A 16,685-nucleotide genomic window follows, 5' to 3' on the forward strand; every position below is an offset into this window, starting at 1 on the left:
GCTTCAAGACCCAGTCTCTATCAGGATCCAAAACAAGAGACCACAATTAATGCTACAAAACTCTGATTCTCTTCTCCTGTCTTATCCAAAGCTTCTATAGAACTCTGGCACTTAGGGACTCTGCCTGTCACCTCCTCCCTTCTCATACACATATACAAAGTGGGTGCACAGATGCATGTGTGGATCTATCTGTCTATTACAGGACTGCCCAAGTCCAGTCCTCGATCTACTGGCAGGCTAGGTTTTCAGGATATCCACAATGAACATGCATGAGAGAGATTTGCATACTAAGAAGGCAGTGCAGGCAAATCTCTCTCATGCATATTCATTGTGGATATCCTGAAAACCTGGCCTGCCAGTAGATCTCAAGGACCGGACTTGGGCAGCCCTGGTCTATTACAATGCACGAGCATACATACATATATCTGTATCTATATGTATAAGTGCATGTATCTATATACATGTCTAGATGCGCCTATGGTTAGAGAACAGAGCAAGGGTAAGATTGTCATTCATGAATGCACTCTATAAAATATGCACCCTTTCCAATCCCTTTACTCACTGCTAATGTCCCTCATTCCCTCCCATCAGCATCATAGCAACCCATATCCCATCCCTCCCAGATTACCAATGCTTTACATCACATGTACAAAGTGTGGCATTCAGGCCTTAGGCAGTAGAGAAGGATGGGCCCGAGACAGTTTAATACTGGCATCCTCCTTTGAACCCCTAGGTGGCCATTGACAAGGAGGATTCCAACAGTGAGAGATATGCTGCCTCTGTTGTATCCCTGCAGCTTCAGCCTGTCTCTTGCTGTGAGTCTATAGCAAGGGGTCAGTTTCTTCAGCCATTGCATCGCATTGCAGTAGACCTGGGGCACAGCCCTGGTAAGGAAGGATGGGGAAAATTTCTGGCTAGTTTTAAATAGAGATAAAGTTACATGTATGTAACTAAGTGTAGGAGCCATGATTACTTGCTATTAGGCATTTAAAGGCTTGTACAAGGGTAGAGTTTGCAAGTATAGAGTAAAAAATACTAATCTCTGTGGGTATTTGAAAAGTCCAAGTGTAGACATTTACATCGGTGATACATCTATGCATGGGTCTGGGTGGGCATAAGCCTACCAAGTTTGGTGGCCAGTAAAGCCCCCAAAACACTTCATTGGTAGCCAACTCGCACTTCCCCTCTCCACCTTTGAACAGTCACCAATGGACGCAGCGTTTCACATTTACTGCCTGTGCTGGCTTCGCAAGCAGCAAAAATGTCTAATTAGGTCTATACCTGCCCTCTTAAATTTATTTATTTTTGCCTGTCTTCCCAAAGGAGCTCAGAATGGGTTATAGATCAGGTACTCAAGTATTTTCCCTATCTGTCCTAGCAGGCTCACAGTCTATCTAATGTACTTGAGGCAGTGGAGGATTAAGTGACTTGCCCAGGGTCACAAGGAGCAGTGCAGGGTTTGAACCCTCAACCTCAGAATGTTGAGGCTGTAGCTCGAACCACTATGCCACATGTGGCTCTTATCCTGTTTTTGTTAAATATATTTTATTGAGCATAACAATCAGAATCAAAACAGAAAGCAACAAGATAGCTCAAATTTATATACTGAAACCATCAAACCCACCCCCCCTCTCACTGATGCCAAACAAAGTAAAGTAAATAAAAGGACCCTAGCAATTCAGAATGCGGCTACGAGCCACCGGAAATAATGTAGACCAAAAAGGCTCCCAAATTCGTTGAAAGGCTCGTCCAGGCAAGGAAGAAATGTCTTGAACACCTCTCCGTTCCCTAGAAAGCAACGTAATCATATGACTACGCCAAAGGGAATAGTCAGGAGCCTCCGCCTCCATCCACTTAAATTTGCCCTCATCATGCCAGCTTCTAGCTCTACACACAGTAAGAGTTAAGAAATATGGAGGATACTCCTGATTCAGGAAAAGAGGTGCATGTTTAATTTAGTCATTCAATGCATGCATTTCAGTTCAATTCAAATAAGAGATCCAATCTTATACAACTCTCATTTTAATAAAGATTACAATTCATGTGAAAGCAAAGTTTTCAATTTCATGTGAAAACAAATTGGAATTGAGATTTCCAGATCAGAATCTATAATAATAAAATGTTAGTTGCGCATGCGCACTCTAAAGTCGTGTTCCCTGATCCGTCGCGGACATGAGAGTGCGCATGCGCGCTTATCACGCATCGGGCTTACCACCGCTGCAGCCAGCTGAGGTCTATGATGCAGCTCAGCCTCTTCAGACACCGCCGCTCCTCCTCTTCGGGCAGCAGGCTCCTCTCACGCGCCCAGCGCCGCCGCTCGGAGGCCGCCGGGACAGAGCTGCAGCGCCGAAAAAGGAACAGAGGCCTAATGTTGGACAGGGGGAGAAGGAAAGAGGTGCTGCGGTAAAACAAAGGGAGAAGGGCTGCTGCTGCATAAGGAGAGCAGTGAAGTGGTAGTGGTGGACACAGGAGAGGTAAAAGGAAGGGAGAATGGACAGGGAGAGCAGGCAAGGGGTGGTGATGGGCAGCCAAGGAAAAAGAAAGACAGAAAGAAAGAAAGCGGCTAAGGAGAGAGAGAGAAAGAAAGAAATAAAGACAGACACACACACACATATATTCTAGCACCCGTTAATGTAACGGGCTATAAGACTAGTGTATTATATTCCAGTATGCCCACAAAGAGCCTTTTCTAAAATGCGCGCAGGCATGCATGTGTAAGTGGTGGGAGCAGTCATTTTACAACTGTTGGGCATATATATTTGATGTTTTAGATGGTAAGTGTCAAGCTGCTTATTACATTACATTGGTGATTTCTATTCCGCCATTACCTTACGGTTCAAGGCGGATTACATAAGAATTGTTATGAAATTAGGTAATACATAATGGGTAATTTGAACATTTTAGATTTGATAAGGAGTAGATAGTATAGTAGGTGAGGCTTGGGATCTGGTCATGTTAAAAAGGTTTTATGTATTTTTTGAAGAGTAGGGTTTTTGTTTCTTTTTTGAAGGTTTTGTAGTTTGTGGTCGAAGACAGCAGATTGAGTTGTCTGTCTAGTTTTGCTGCTCTGGTGGCCATTAGGTTGTCATATAGTTTTCTTTGTTTGACATTTTTGGTTGGCGGGTGTGTGAATAGTGATTGGGTTTTCCTGTGTCTGGTTGAGGTGGATTGAGTTAGTCGGTTGTTCCAGTATGTTGGGCTGTCTCCGTTCATAGCTTTAAATAGTAGGCAGTAGAATTTGAAGTATACTCTTGCTTGTATTGGGAGCCAGTGTGAGTCGTGGTATGCCTCTGTGATGTGGTCGTATTTTTTCAGCGAATAGATGAGTCTTAGGGCTGTATTTTGTATTGTTCGTAGTTGTTTTATCATGGTCGCTGGGCAGAGGAGGTATAGTATGTTGCAGTAGTCTATTAGTCCAAGGATTAGAGATTGTACCAAAAGTTGGAATTTTTTCCTGTCAAAGAATTTTCGAATTTGTCTTAGGTTTCTCATGGTTGCGAATGATATTTTTATTATTTTGTTGATTTGTGGTTGCATGCTACAGCCTCTGTCAATCAGTACTCCAAGAAGTTTCAGCGTGGGTTGAATGGGGTATGAGGTCAAATTTATTACTAGGTTTGTTAAAGTTGGGGTTTTGCTGTTTTCTAGGAGGATGAAGTTTGTTTTATCGGAGTTTCACATATTAGCAATTTAAGAAAGTAAATTACAGCTTTCTAAAAATCATATTTTCTGCATGTATCTGATATATACATGTGTATAATTCCGATGTTTATATAATAATCAACATAATTTTTTATCTATATTAAAGAATATGAGATTATGCAGTTTTCTTTATAGTTGATATTGGATATTAAAGACTCAATAACAAGTGCAGGAGGGAAGAAGAATAAAAAAAATTTGATATGTAACTCGCTTCCATGGTGGCCAATCCAGGTCCCTAGTACCTGGCCAAAACCCAAGGAGTAGCAACATTCCATGCTATCGATCTAGGGCAAGCAGTGGCTTCCCTCATGACAAAACTATGGACTTTTCCTCCAGAAAATTATCTAAACCTTTCTTAAAACTAGCTATGCTATTCATTCTTACAACCTCTGGCAATGCATTCCAGAGCTGAACTATTCTTTGAGTGAAAAAATATTTCCTCCTATTGATTTTTGTGTAATCTGTTTAAAAAATATATAAAAATGCATATAGGGAAAAAGAACCCGTTGTTCAGCTACAAATTAGGGGGGGTATTGTTGGGAGACAGCAGACTCGAGAGAGACTTGGGTGTGCTGGTGGATGCATCACTGAAGCCATCTGCACAGTGCGCAGCAGCCTCGAAAAAAGCCAACAGGATGCTGGGCATCATAAAGAAGGGCATAGCAACCAGAACACGGGAAGTCATCATGCCTTTGTATCGAGCGATGGTACGTCCACATCTGGAGTACTGCGTTCAGTATTGGTCGCCGCACCTCAAGAAGGACATGGTGGTACTTGAGAGAGTCCAAAGGAGAGCAACGAAATTGGTAAGAGGGCTGGAACACTGCTCATACGCCGAGAGGCTGGATAGGCTGGGGCTCTTCTCTCTGGAGAAAAGGAGGCTCAGGGGAGATATGATAGAGACTTTCAAGATCATGAGGGGCATAGAGAAGGTGGATAGGGACAGATTCTTTAGACTGAAGGGGACAGCAAATACGAGGGGACATTCTGAGAAACTGAAGGGAGATAGGTTCAAGACAAATGCAAGGAAGTTTTTCTTCACCCAAAGGGTCGTGGACACTTGGAATGCGCTACCGGAGGAAGTGATCAGGCAGAATACGGTACAAGGATTCAAACAGGGATTGGATGGATTCCTGAGGGATAAAGGGATCGTGGGATACTGAGGGAGGAGCTGGGAGGTAACACAAGTATAGGAAGTAAATCAGGTAATGTGTATAAACTAACCTGGTCGTGCATGTGCAAGACCGGAGGGCTAGGACTTCGATAGGAAGGCAGGACTTAAATGGGAAACCAAGGTGGCAAGGGAGCCCCTTCTGATGATTCAGACAGGTCTTGACCTGTTTTGGGCCGCCGCGGGAGCGGACTGCTGGGCGGGATGGGCCTGTGGTCTGACCCGGCGGAGGCACTGCTTATGTTCTTATGTTCTTATTTAAACCTACCTGGACTGGGCTGGACTTGTGGGTCAGGGGCAGGCCTAACATGTGAGGCAGGCAGCTGATTCCTCCCGCCAGTGGCCATGGCATTTGTCCATGCTGGAGGGGGGAGTCGGGAGTCAGTGGCGCAAACTTATTGACATCAACCCTTCCTTCGGTCCCAGTCCCACTAAACTGGCTGGCAATAATGAAGACAGAAGCCGCTGGGCTTTCCCTTTTGCTTACATCGCTATAGACTCTGCCGGTCTCAATCACACCTTCCTCTGAAGTTACTTCCTGTTTTTTGTACTTTCAGCTTTTTTGGACTCGAAACTGAAAAATTAGTGATTACTTATGGCATCCCTGACAAACGATACTCACATACCCAGATTCCTAAGCTCGTTTTATATTCGAGTCAACCTTTTTTCAGGAAAAAAAGATTACCTCAGTTTATATTTGGTTCGGTTTATATTTGAGTATATACACAGATCTTTTTATTATGTTTAGTGGCTTAAGAGACAGCTGATGATGGGAGGGTGAGCAGTCTTTATAGATTGGCTCACCATGACAACACAAATTTCTAACCTCAGTTTATATTCGTGTCGACCTTCACCCCCTTTATTTTTTTTTTTGGGGGGGGAAGGATACCTCTGATTAGATTTGGATCAATTTATATTTGAGTATATGTGGTAAACCACTCTAATGTTGTTCATGTAGGATTTTAATGTGTTTCATAAATTATTGCTATATATTTTTGTACCAGGCAGAAGAAGAGAAAAAGAAGAAGAAAGAGGAAGCTGCTAGGAAGAAACAAGAACAGGAAGTAAATATATATTATTTTTATTTATTACATTTATAACACACCTATTAAATAAGTGGAGGACAATGCAGCACAATTTAATAAAAAATACATAGAGTCAAATAAAAAAAGAACAAGATAACATAATAGTTTATATACTAAGTATAAGCCTGAATAAACAGGTGCAGTTTTCTTAAATTCTGATATGGGTCAGTTTATTTCCTCTTGCTTCTGATGCCTCTTGATTGAATAATATTTGGACAGGAATAAAATTCTGTGAAATAATAAGTTACATAACCTAACTTTTCCAGGTATGCTCTACTATGTGTGCTATTCTGTGATAGGTCCTATTTTAGTGTTGATCAAGGTGCAATATCCTTTTCTACAAAGTTCTATGATAACATGACAACATTGGTGAGAAGGATGACAGCATGGAAGGCACCACACAACATATGTCTGCAGAGATTTTATTTTTAAAATACACCAGAAATTGAAAGTTTACTGTAACTTTGACTTCAAAAAGCTATTTAGCTTAAAACAGGCCATATTTGTCTTAGAGTGGCAGCAGCTTTCTACTTGGTATTCTCCATTCTTTGATTCCTTTATTCTTCTTGAACTGAAATCCAGTTAGTGGGAACTGGTGCTGTCAAGGAAATTGTGTTTAGTGTCTGTTGAAAATAGAGCACTGGTTTGGAAAGAAAAAGGAAAGGGAACTCCATAGAAATAGCAGGAAATCACCCTAAGCTTGTATGTCTCCTTCCGTTGGAGGATCTTGATGCTAACAGCTGTGGCAAACATAAAGAAAATGATTATGAAAGCATTCCTAGTTAGATAGCACAGGCTTCCTTCTCATTGGCAACTGTGTTCTGAGTGCGCAATCCTGCAAGGGCCACAAACCAGCCAGGACATCCCTAATGAATATGTATGAGAGAGATTTGCATGTATCCTACATCAAAAACATTTGTATACTATTAGTGTGGTGTACATATGTACAAATCTATCTCATTACTGTTGTTAGAAAACAGGTTTGTGGTTCCTTTCTGAACTGTGTTTAACATAAATATTTCATAATAACATAAAGGTAAATTGTACAGCAAATCAAAAACTCAAATTGGCTACAGATAAATTTAAATATAATTTTAGGTGTAAATGTCAACAAAATTTCTTATAACATAAGAACTGCCATCTCCGGATCAGACCTTAGGTCCATCAAGTCCGGCGATCCGCACACGCAGAGGCCCAGCAGGTGTACCCTGGCGTAACCTTAATCACTCGTATCCCTCTATGCGCCTTGCAAGGAGATGTGCATCTAGCTTGCCTTTAAATCCTAGAACGGTGGATTCCGCAATAACCTCCTCTGGGAGAGCATTCCAGGTGTCCACCACTCGCTGTATGAAAAACAATGTAGTGTGGTTCAGTTCAGAGGCAAAGAAGCATTCTATTAGTGAGTTCTCTAACCATTTACTTTTGTAATTCACAGGTAGCAAAATTGGCCAAGATGAAGATTCCTCCAAATGAAATGTTTAAACCAGAAACTGACAAATATTCTAACTTTGATGAAAACGTAAGATCTATTTTTATTTCAAACTGCACCCAGTAATTGGAATTGTTATAATGTCATATTGTTTGTTCACCCCCACCCCCCCCCCTCTGACCAGAATATTCCTCAGAGTATAAATATTTTAAAAATTCTCAGAATTTTTTTTATTTTACCTAGCTGTCACCTTCAACTACTTGGGGCTTGTATTTTAGTCAGAATCTGTCCTGGGACTTCTGATGGTTTTTAGGTTGGCTTGTTCCACCACTACAAGCTAAATAGCAGATCACAACCTGATGCATAGTGTCCAGCTAAAGTTCAGAAATGGGAGGGCTTTCTAAAAGTGTGCTTGGAAAGCCTGCAAAGATTAAAGATAGATTGTAAGGAGAAATTAGGTCTTACCTGATAATTTTCTTTCCATTAGCGTTTCACACTATTCCAGAACTTGTGGGATAGTTATGCTCATCAACCAGCAGGTAGAAATAGAAAACACTGAGCTGAGTCCCACTATATCCATCTATCCATTTGGCTCCACTCCTTAGTATTTTCATAACCAAGCAGCCTTCATATTAGGAGAGGAAGAAAGAAATGTTTGTTTCAACACAGGATTCATGGGAAGTCTCCTAGTGTCCATTGGCGGATGAGGTAGCTCCATTTCGGCCAAATATTCAGGAGTATACTTAGATTCAGACTGAAGATCAATCTGAAGAGCCTTACTCATATCAAAGATGAATCTTGAAAAAGATGTTGATTTTGAAGTGGAAGACTCTTCAGGAGGCTAAGTGGAGCGAGACCTAGACGCCGCTGAGTAAGATGGAGAAGCCTCTCTGGAGTATTGAGAAGGCATGTCTGTATCCAATGTAAGAGTGACAGAAGAAACTCCGCTGTGTGATATAGGCATAGTCAGACAGTGCTTACGTTTCAGAAGCCTCGATGGAAAAGTCCCAGGAATATGAAGAATTGAGATAGGTGAAGGAGGATCCCTCGGAGATGGTCTTGATAGAGGAGTCTGGGCCCTGGATGTGCCTCGAGGTGGAGAAGTACGAGGCGTTGAAGGCTTCGGGGTTTGAGACCTATGCCTGGGCTTGGAAGGGGTCTCGATGGGCCTCAATGATCGAGATATAGGAGACTCTGTACTCTTCCGAGGAGACTCTGTAGTCTTCTTTGAAGCAAGGTGCCTCGAGGACGAGGAGTGCTTCGAACAGGATGAGTAGCTAGAGACTCGGACCTGGAAGGACGAGGCGAGGAGTCACTGGAGGACAAACCAACAAGGTTTGTCTCGAGATGCCTCGATAGAATGCTCAGGCTGGCTCACAGTAAGCAGCGATGAGGCAGGAGCAAGCTGGGCCAAGACTGAGGTAATCTGTGTGGTCAATATGACTTTCAGCATGTCCTCGAAGACAGGTACCAAGACCAATGGATCTGGTCTAGTAGGAGCAGCAATGCGCTCCATTGAGGGCGACCTCGAAGATGAGTATTCCCTATGTTTGGAGGCACGCTTGGAAGGAGGTTTCATAGAGGCTGGCATGACTGCACTCATTGCCTGGATTGCCTGAGACTCAGCTGGAGGCTTCTTAGGTAGCGTACCTGTGGAAGGAAGAGGAGACTAGCCTGAGGATGGAACCTTAAGAGGCACAGCAGACAAGGCCTTCGAGGTCGAGGGCGACTTGCTCAAGGTCGAGATCTTGGAAGACAAGGCCGCCACTGGAGTCGAGGCTAAGGTCGAGGTCTTCTCCGCAGACTGTTCCATAGGGCCAAAATCTCAAGAATTTTGGCACGACGTCTGCGAAGGGCTCTTTTCTGAAGGGTAGCATAGCGTGGGCAGGACTCGGGACAATGTTCGGGTCCTAAGCACTTTATGCACCAATGGTGGGGGTCGGTCAGGGAAATAGCCTGGCCACTGTGGCGCAGTGGTTAAAGCTACAGCCTCAGCACCCTGAGGTTGTGGGTTCAAAACCACGCTGCTCCTTGTGACACTGGGCAAGTCACTTAATCCCCCCACTGCCCCAGGTTCATTAGATAGATTGTGAGCCCACCGGGACAGACAGGGAAAAATGCTTGAGTACCTGAATAAATGCATGTAAACCGTTCTGAGCTCCCCTGGTAGAACGGTATAGAAAACTAAATAAATAAAACCGGTAAGAGGCTGGGACATAGAAGAAAAGTACAGCCGCAGCCGAATGAGGGCCGGCAGCAGGGCCTAAGCCCAAGTCCTGCCGAATGAAGACCGATGGAGAAAAAATAGATAATTTTTTTTTATTTTAAAGGCATGCCGCACAGCGACTTGTAAAATAAAAGAAAAAAGAAAAGATGCAGTGCGAGAAGGCAACTTGAAAACAGCAGAGCTGAGAAACAGGGCTTCTTGGCTCCGCAAAAAACTAAGAACTGAGGTACCTCGGAGGAGACACGTGACCTGGTTCGGCGGGAAGGCACTCGTGAACTTTTTGAAGTTCTACAAGCAAGTCTGCTTGCGAGGCTGTCTTGCTACGGGGCTCCGTGAATGACGTCACATGTTGAGAATATGCTGCCCGCTTGTCCTGGGATAAACACTGCTTTGAGAGTGAGATCCTCAAGGTAGCCCACTTATGTGGCTTGAAAGGCACTTTCTGCAGTGCGCTCAGAACCAGATTGAGATCCCATTCTGGACAAGAGGCCCGAAAGAGGGCTGAAGTTGACCCACCCCTCTGAGAAAACACACCACATCCGGGTGCGATGCTATGGAGTAATTCTAGAACCCAACGTGATGCCTGTCTGAACTTCAGGATGTAAGCAATTGAGGCTGCTGAGGTCAGAACTGCCCATTCTCCACACCACCCTTCAAACTTGCGCCAGATCTGGGCCTAAGCTTTGGAAATCGATGACTTCTGTGTCTGAAGCAAGATAGTAATCAATGAATCCGAGTACCCTTTCTGGTGCAGTCTCGCCCGCTCACTGGCCAAGCCATTAGAACAAAGGGGGAGGGATCCTCTATAAACACTGGCCTTGAGTCAGCAGCAGCTTGAGAGGCTCCCTGTCCACTAGACTTACCAGATCCGCATACCATGGTCTCTACAACTAATCTGGGGCAATTAGAATCGCTCTGCTCCAGTGCCCCCACACTCTCTTCAACAAAAAGCTGGCCATTGGCTAAGGTGGAAATACGTAACGAAGACCTGAACATGGCCATTCCTATAGAAGCCCAAAGATCCCAGCTTCCTGCATCGACTGAAGAATCGCTCCCCTTTTGCATTCCCCCTGGTGGCTATCAGGTCCATCTCCAGCCAACCTCAAGCTTGAACAATGTGATGAAATGCCTCCAGAATTAACTCCCACTCTCCCAGATTCAGTAAGTGCCTGCTGAAAAAGTCGGCCTCCACGTTCAGCACTCCTGCTATATGCGCCGCCGATCAGCAAAAGAGATTTCTTCTATGCCCAATCCATCAGCAAGCTTGTCTCTGCCACCAGCTGCGCGTGCCTCTTTGCTTTGCAGTGTCCTTTGACACTGCTACTATTGCATTGCCTGAGAACACTTGTTACAGAAGCCTTCCCAAGCCAGGGAACAAAGGAGACTAGCGGCCTTCAAACAGCCTGAAGCTCCAGACAATGAATTGGCCAGCCAGCCTTCTCTGCCCACCAAGTGCCCTGCACCAAGTGTTCTCTATAATGAGCTCCCCATCCAGAGAGACTGTCATCTGTTGTCATCACCTCCCACTGAGTGATGGGAAATGGCATGCATTTGTCCAGGTGATACACGCATCATAATTTTAGAAAACCAGCGACCACTGACTTAACAGTGCACGCTGCTGTCATGGAGTCCAAGACCTGCACATAGTCCCGGTGGACTGTCGGCATAATTCTCTCATCTGCTGCACCAGCTTCAGATATCTGCATTCTGTGACGAAGAGCCTCTCTGCGTTCATGTTGAAAAGTACTCCCAGATACTGCAGCCTCTAAGATGGGACCAAACTGCACTTGTCGGTATAGATCATCCAACCTAAAGACCTCAGCAAGTACACCACTTTGTTCATCACTATGACCCCCATCCTGATAGGAGGAAGCCCGAATCAGCCAATTGTCCAGGAATGGATGAACCCGGAACCCCTGACAATGAAGACATGCCACCATCACCTGTAGTCAACCCAAATGGCATGGACCTGAACTGGAAGCGCTGACCCAGCACTGCAGACCTCAGAAACTGCTGATTAGGCTCCCAAATGAGAATATGCAGATACGCCTCCTTGAGGTAAGAAACGCTCTCCTGATCGAAGCATCTCCATGCGAAAGTGGCAGATGCAGAGACACTGATTTAGGCGTTTGAGGTCTAAGACCGGCCTGAAACAAGGATTTAGGCCTTAACCTATAAATACAAACTGTGAGCTGTGTCAAGGATTTTGTAAGTAAACAGGATTTCAAAGTATTCTACAACCACAGCAGTTGGAAAGAATATATGCAGTCAAACTGACTTGCAAAAAAAAAAAAAAAAAAATCAGCAGCAAGAAAGGAATATTTATTTTAAAACTAATATTACACTAAGCACATATTCTATAAAGAGCCACTTCAAATCATTTTCTTGAAGCTGTACAGAGACCAACATGTGCAATTCTTCATCTCCCATAAACTTTGAAGAGTGTGTGTGGAACAGAGGGGGGACATAGCAGTTTACATTAAAGTACACTGTTCTCTATCAGACAAAATCATGAAAAAGAGATGGCATGTTCAATTAGGATGCATTCTTTGGAATGGGTTTTTCCAGTACTTCTCAGTATGTCAACAGGGTCTGCATTAAAATATATGGACAAGCCCAATGAGCCTGCCTGATGTACACTGTTAAAACTCTTTCTGTCTCTGCAATGTGTGAATGAGGAATATGGAGTGCCTGTGGAGCATTTCAACAAATACGCATCGTTCCTGTTTGTATTTAATTAAGTCTTTTTAATGCTGACAGAACAAGAAGTAGATGAAAGCAAACATTCTGTTTATTAGTACTTCCGGGTATGTCCTGTCCAAATAAGGTAGAAACAACTCCTCACTATGCATGTTAAGCCATGTTGCTTGTAGAGCCCAGAAATGAAAGTGCTCTGTGTTTATATAACATCAGGCTGAGGACAGCACATCGTACATCAATTTTCATGTCTTCTCATTGGTAAGTTCTTATTACCGAGCATATGCTGAAAACCTAAAACCTCACTCAAAACAAACCAGTAAGGAGCTAGATGATAGTAATCTCTTATAATTCACTAAGTCCCTATTATCAAAAACTGGAAGCACGAGTTCTGTTCAAATTTTTCTGTGTTTGTTACAAATCAATATTTGGTCTGGCCCCCAAGTACCTGGTTTCCCAATTTACCGTATTTTCACCCATATACCGCGCACCCGTGTAAAACGCGCACACGGGTATAGCGCGCAGGGAACAGAAATTTATGTAAAAAATTTTTACTATAGCGCGCACACGTGTATACCGCGCATGCCGCCCCGACTCTCCTCTCGCCGCCCCGACTCACCGTTCGCCGCCCCGACTCTCCTCTCACCGCCCCGACTCTCCTTTCGCCCATCCCAACTCTCCTTTCCAAAGGACCGCTCGCCCACGGGGCACCCCCACCCGAAGGACCGCTCGCACCCCCACAGCCTCCCCCCCTCCCCCTCCCGCATGGAGAAGCTGCCTACCGTTGTTTCCGGATGCCAGTGAGCCCAGCTGCTTCCTCTGCCGGCGTCCCGCCCCTTCTCTGAGCCCTGCGCTACGCTGCTTCCTCTGCCGGCGGTCCCGCCCTTTCTCTGATGTCAGAGATGCAGCAGAGGAAATTAGGGCAGTAGAAGGACGCGAAGCAGCATGTTTACTGTGCCTCGGATGCTGCTGGAGCCGGGAGGTTTGTCGGCCATCTAGAAGTGGGAGGGTCGGCTGGGAGGGTCAACGGGGGTTTCCGGTGTGCCGGGTAGGGTCGGTGCTGGGGCGCGGGTTAAATGGCAACATGCTGCTCAGAGGGATGGGAGGCAGGCAGGCAGGCATCGGGGGGGTGGGACAAAGTCTGGAAGATAGTGATGGGGACATAGGAAGGAGGCACGGGGCACTAAGCAGGACAGAGGCTCTGGGGGCACTAAGGACACGGGAAGAAAGCACTGGGGGCACTAAGGATGTAGGAAGGGGTACTAAGGACATGGGAAGGAGACACTGGGGGCACTAGCAGGACAGAGGCACTGGGGGCACTAAGGACATGGGAAGAAGGCACTGGGGGCCCTAAGGACACAGTACGGAGGCACTGGGGGCCCTAAGGACACAGTACGGAGGCACTGGGGCACTAAGGACATGGGAAGGAGGCACTGGGGCACTAAGGACATGGGAAGGAAGTACTGGGGGCACTATGGACACAGGAAGGAGGCACTGGGGCACCAAGGACATAGGAAGAAGGCACTGAGGGCACTAAGGACATAGGGAGAGAGACAAAGAAAAAAAAAAACCCCAAAACCAGACAGACATCTACTCTAGCACCCATCAATGTAACAGGCTTAAACAGTAGTCCGACAATAAAGGCCTGCCACTACAAAAGATTCCTAGACAGAACGCTCGTCTTCCAGGCAGGCAAATGGAATGATTGGCTGGGTAAAATTATCATGCATTTCTCAACCTACCTCAATTTTAGAAAATCTGTTAAAACGAATCTGTTTAATCAAATTGTAACCTAATAATTTCCTTTCTGTAAGCTTGTATGCGATGACTTTGTATTGTGACCACTTCGCTGTTTGTCCAGCTCCTTTCGTTGTAAACTGCCTTGAATCATCATGGCTTATATTTGATAACAATATAGTGTAAACTCTTCGCTGATTGTCCAGCACATCTTGTTGTAAACCACCTCAAACTTTCATGGCTTTGGTAGTATATAAGAATAGAATTATCATTATTATTATTATTATTATTAACAGAGGAAGTGTGACCCTACATTAGAATCTCGATCCAAAACTTCTAATCAATGGCAATTGGGTTGCATCATCCTTCTTCACCACTTGGGGCATGATCAAGTGACTCAAAGTAGCAGCTGACACAGCATACTTCACCTGCTGCCCAGCCAGCAGGAGAAATTTGGGAAGAAAGATGTTTTGATAGAACAGTAAACCGGATGTGTGGGCTTGGACACTTACAATATGGACAGAAAAGGAACTGGGGATGGATTAAAGAAAAGGTGGTGAGAGGACATAAGAGGGGATATTTAGGAAAACAGTTGGTTTCTTGGTATCTCTGGTTTCTTGGTTTCTGCCCATCCCTCTTCTCTTTTCCTACAAGATTTCAGAAGCATCACTTTCTTCCCCCTCTGCATCGCCTAATCTCCAGAACTTCCCTTCTCTTCCTTAATCTTCCCTCTTCCTCCCTTTTTTATCTTTGTACCTTCTCATCTCCTTCACCCTTATCATTTTTCTCTGCCACTGCCTCTTCTATATCTCTGAGATCTTTTCTTCCTCATCACCACATATGTCTTTAAAATTCCCTACCATAAAACAAAATTTAATTAGACATAAAGCAGGTTTGGAAAATGACTTATTTTTATTATGCAAAAATTAGAATTAGGTTACATATTAAATGTAAAATTAATGCAAATATGTCATATTAATTGCTATAGAATATGCTACCTCTTGCTAAATACTCCTGAGTTGGGATCTGTGCTCTTAGGCAGAGAACAAGCAGTACATGTTTAGATAGGGTATGATGAGAGGGGTAAAAAGTTACAAGCAAGCATTAGTTGATCATTTTAGCCAATGCGTATAGCTGCAGAGGACTTGCTGAGTATGTTGAGAGACAAAGAAGGCCAGAATGAGAAAAAAAAAAACCCCAAAGACCACCATAAAGGACTGTATTTGTTGTTATTGTTTTTTAGGGATTTCCTACGCATGACATAGAAGGAAAAGAAATCAGCAAAGGGCAAATGAAGAAACTTAAGAAACTTTATGAAGCTCAGGAGAAAGTATATAAAGAATATCTACAGATGGTTCAAAATGGAAGTGCAAACGGAAAACAAACCTAGAATATTACTGAAAAAGCGAAGGATGGATGCATTTATATAGTTGTACAGTAATGAATGGACATACTTGTATCATATTTACAGTTTTTATCAGCATGGTATGACGCATAGATTGGCAGCAATAAAATTATGTAGAAAATTAGAAGTTGGGGGTATTTCATTCTGCAATTTTGTTTTTATTGGAGACCAAATCAAGCTGGTGTTTGAGAGGACTGATACCCATTTATTTGAGTCCAAAAATAAGATGCTGAACTGGAATGCTGACCCCCCCCCCCCACACACACACACACACTGACCTTCTAGCTTCTGTTATGGAATACATAATCCTGTACATTAATGATGATGAAAAGATTTACTACTAAATCATATTTGTGGTATTGTATTTGACATATCACTGGTAACAGGCATTGTAATTTACCAGACTGGGTATTAAGGAATGTGATAGCTAAGGTGAATTTTTTGTTTTTCGTGACTAAAATGCCCCTTTTGCAACTAACGTTCTTGCATGCAGAATGTTTATAAAATAATTTCTTTGTGGGGACTTTGAAACTGTAAGTTCCTATCCTTCTGCAAGACCAGTCCAGACTGCTACCCTACCAGTAGATGAAGCAGAGAACATGTATTTTCCAGTGTCATCATCACAAATATAAGAAGTGGCACAACTCTTAAACTTGCTGGTATTCTCTGTCTCTAGCGTTGGTACAGCAGGATTGCTTTTTTTTCCCTTGGCCTGACTTCCTGAGGTGCAGATTGCAGTCTGTGGCTCTGAGGTTGAATTCCAGTGCACTAGTCCTAGCTCTTTGCCCTACCTAAGCCAGTGGGACAACCCCTTATGCAAAGCTGTGACTTGTGTGTCTCAGCTGTGATGACTTGTATCCTGAGTGGATAGTGGTGTTCCTTTGGGATCTTTTCCAGGTAAAGGTTCTATTGAATCCTTCTACTTTCTGTTATTACAAGCCTCAGATAGCCCTGCCAAAAAGTTAACCCCCACTACAGTTTTAGCTAACACCATGCTAAGTGAATACTTGGGGAAAGTGATATACAAGGGGGGGCAGAGCCCCCCCTTGAAACCCCCCCCCCCCCGAGTCATTATTCAAATCATGTGAATAATTTCCTCAAAGGGCTTCAATAGTTTAATAATTTATAAGGTGGCTTAAGTTTTCGCCCATGCACTTTTTGCATTAGTGGCGGGGCTTATCTGGAAAAGACCCCAAGCCTCTGCCTGAATAGAACTTTTTTATTTTTTAATA

General features: G+C 43.9%; 1 protein-coding gene across 4 annotated transcripts in view; it reads left to right on the forward strand.

Moving 5' to 3' along the window:
* CARS1 (cysteinyl-tRNA synthetase 1) overlaps positions 1 to 15,457 on the forward strand; it is a 146,272-nt gene extending 130,815 nt beyond the window's left edge. For all 4 annotated transcript variants that reach the window (XM_033928484.1, XM_033928483.1, XM_033928481.1 and 1 more), the window contains 3 exons: positions 5,878 to 5,937; positions 7,394 to 7,477; positions 15,292 to 15,457. In XM_033928484.1, coding sequence (XP_033784375.1) covers positions 5,878 to 5,937; positions 7,394 to 7,477; positions 15,292 to 15,438 — 291 coding nt within the window. In that variant the 3' untranslated portion in view covers positions 15,439 to 15,457. The remainder of the gene's footprint in view (positions 1 to 5,877; positions 5,938 to 7,393; positions 7,478 to 15,291) is intronic.
* Positions 15,458 to 16,685: the final 1,228 nt, after the last annotated feature.

The sequence above is a fragment of the Geotrypetes seraphini genome, chromosome 19, assembly GCF_902459505.1.
Source record: "Geotrypetes seraphini chromosome 19, aGeoSer1.1, whole genome shotgun sequence".
Classification (NCBI taxonomy): domain Eukaryota; kingdom Metazoa; phylum Chordata; class Amphibia; order Gymnophiona; family Dermophiidae; genus Geotrypetes; species Geotrypetes seraphini.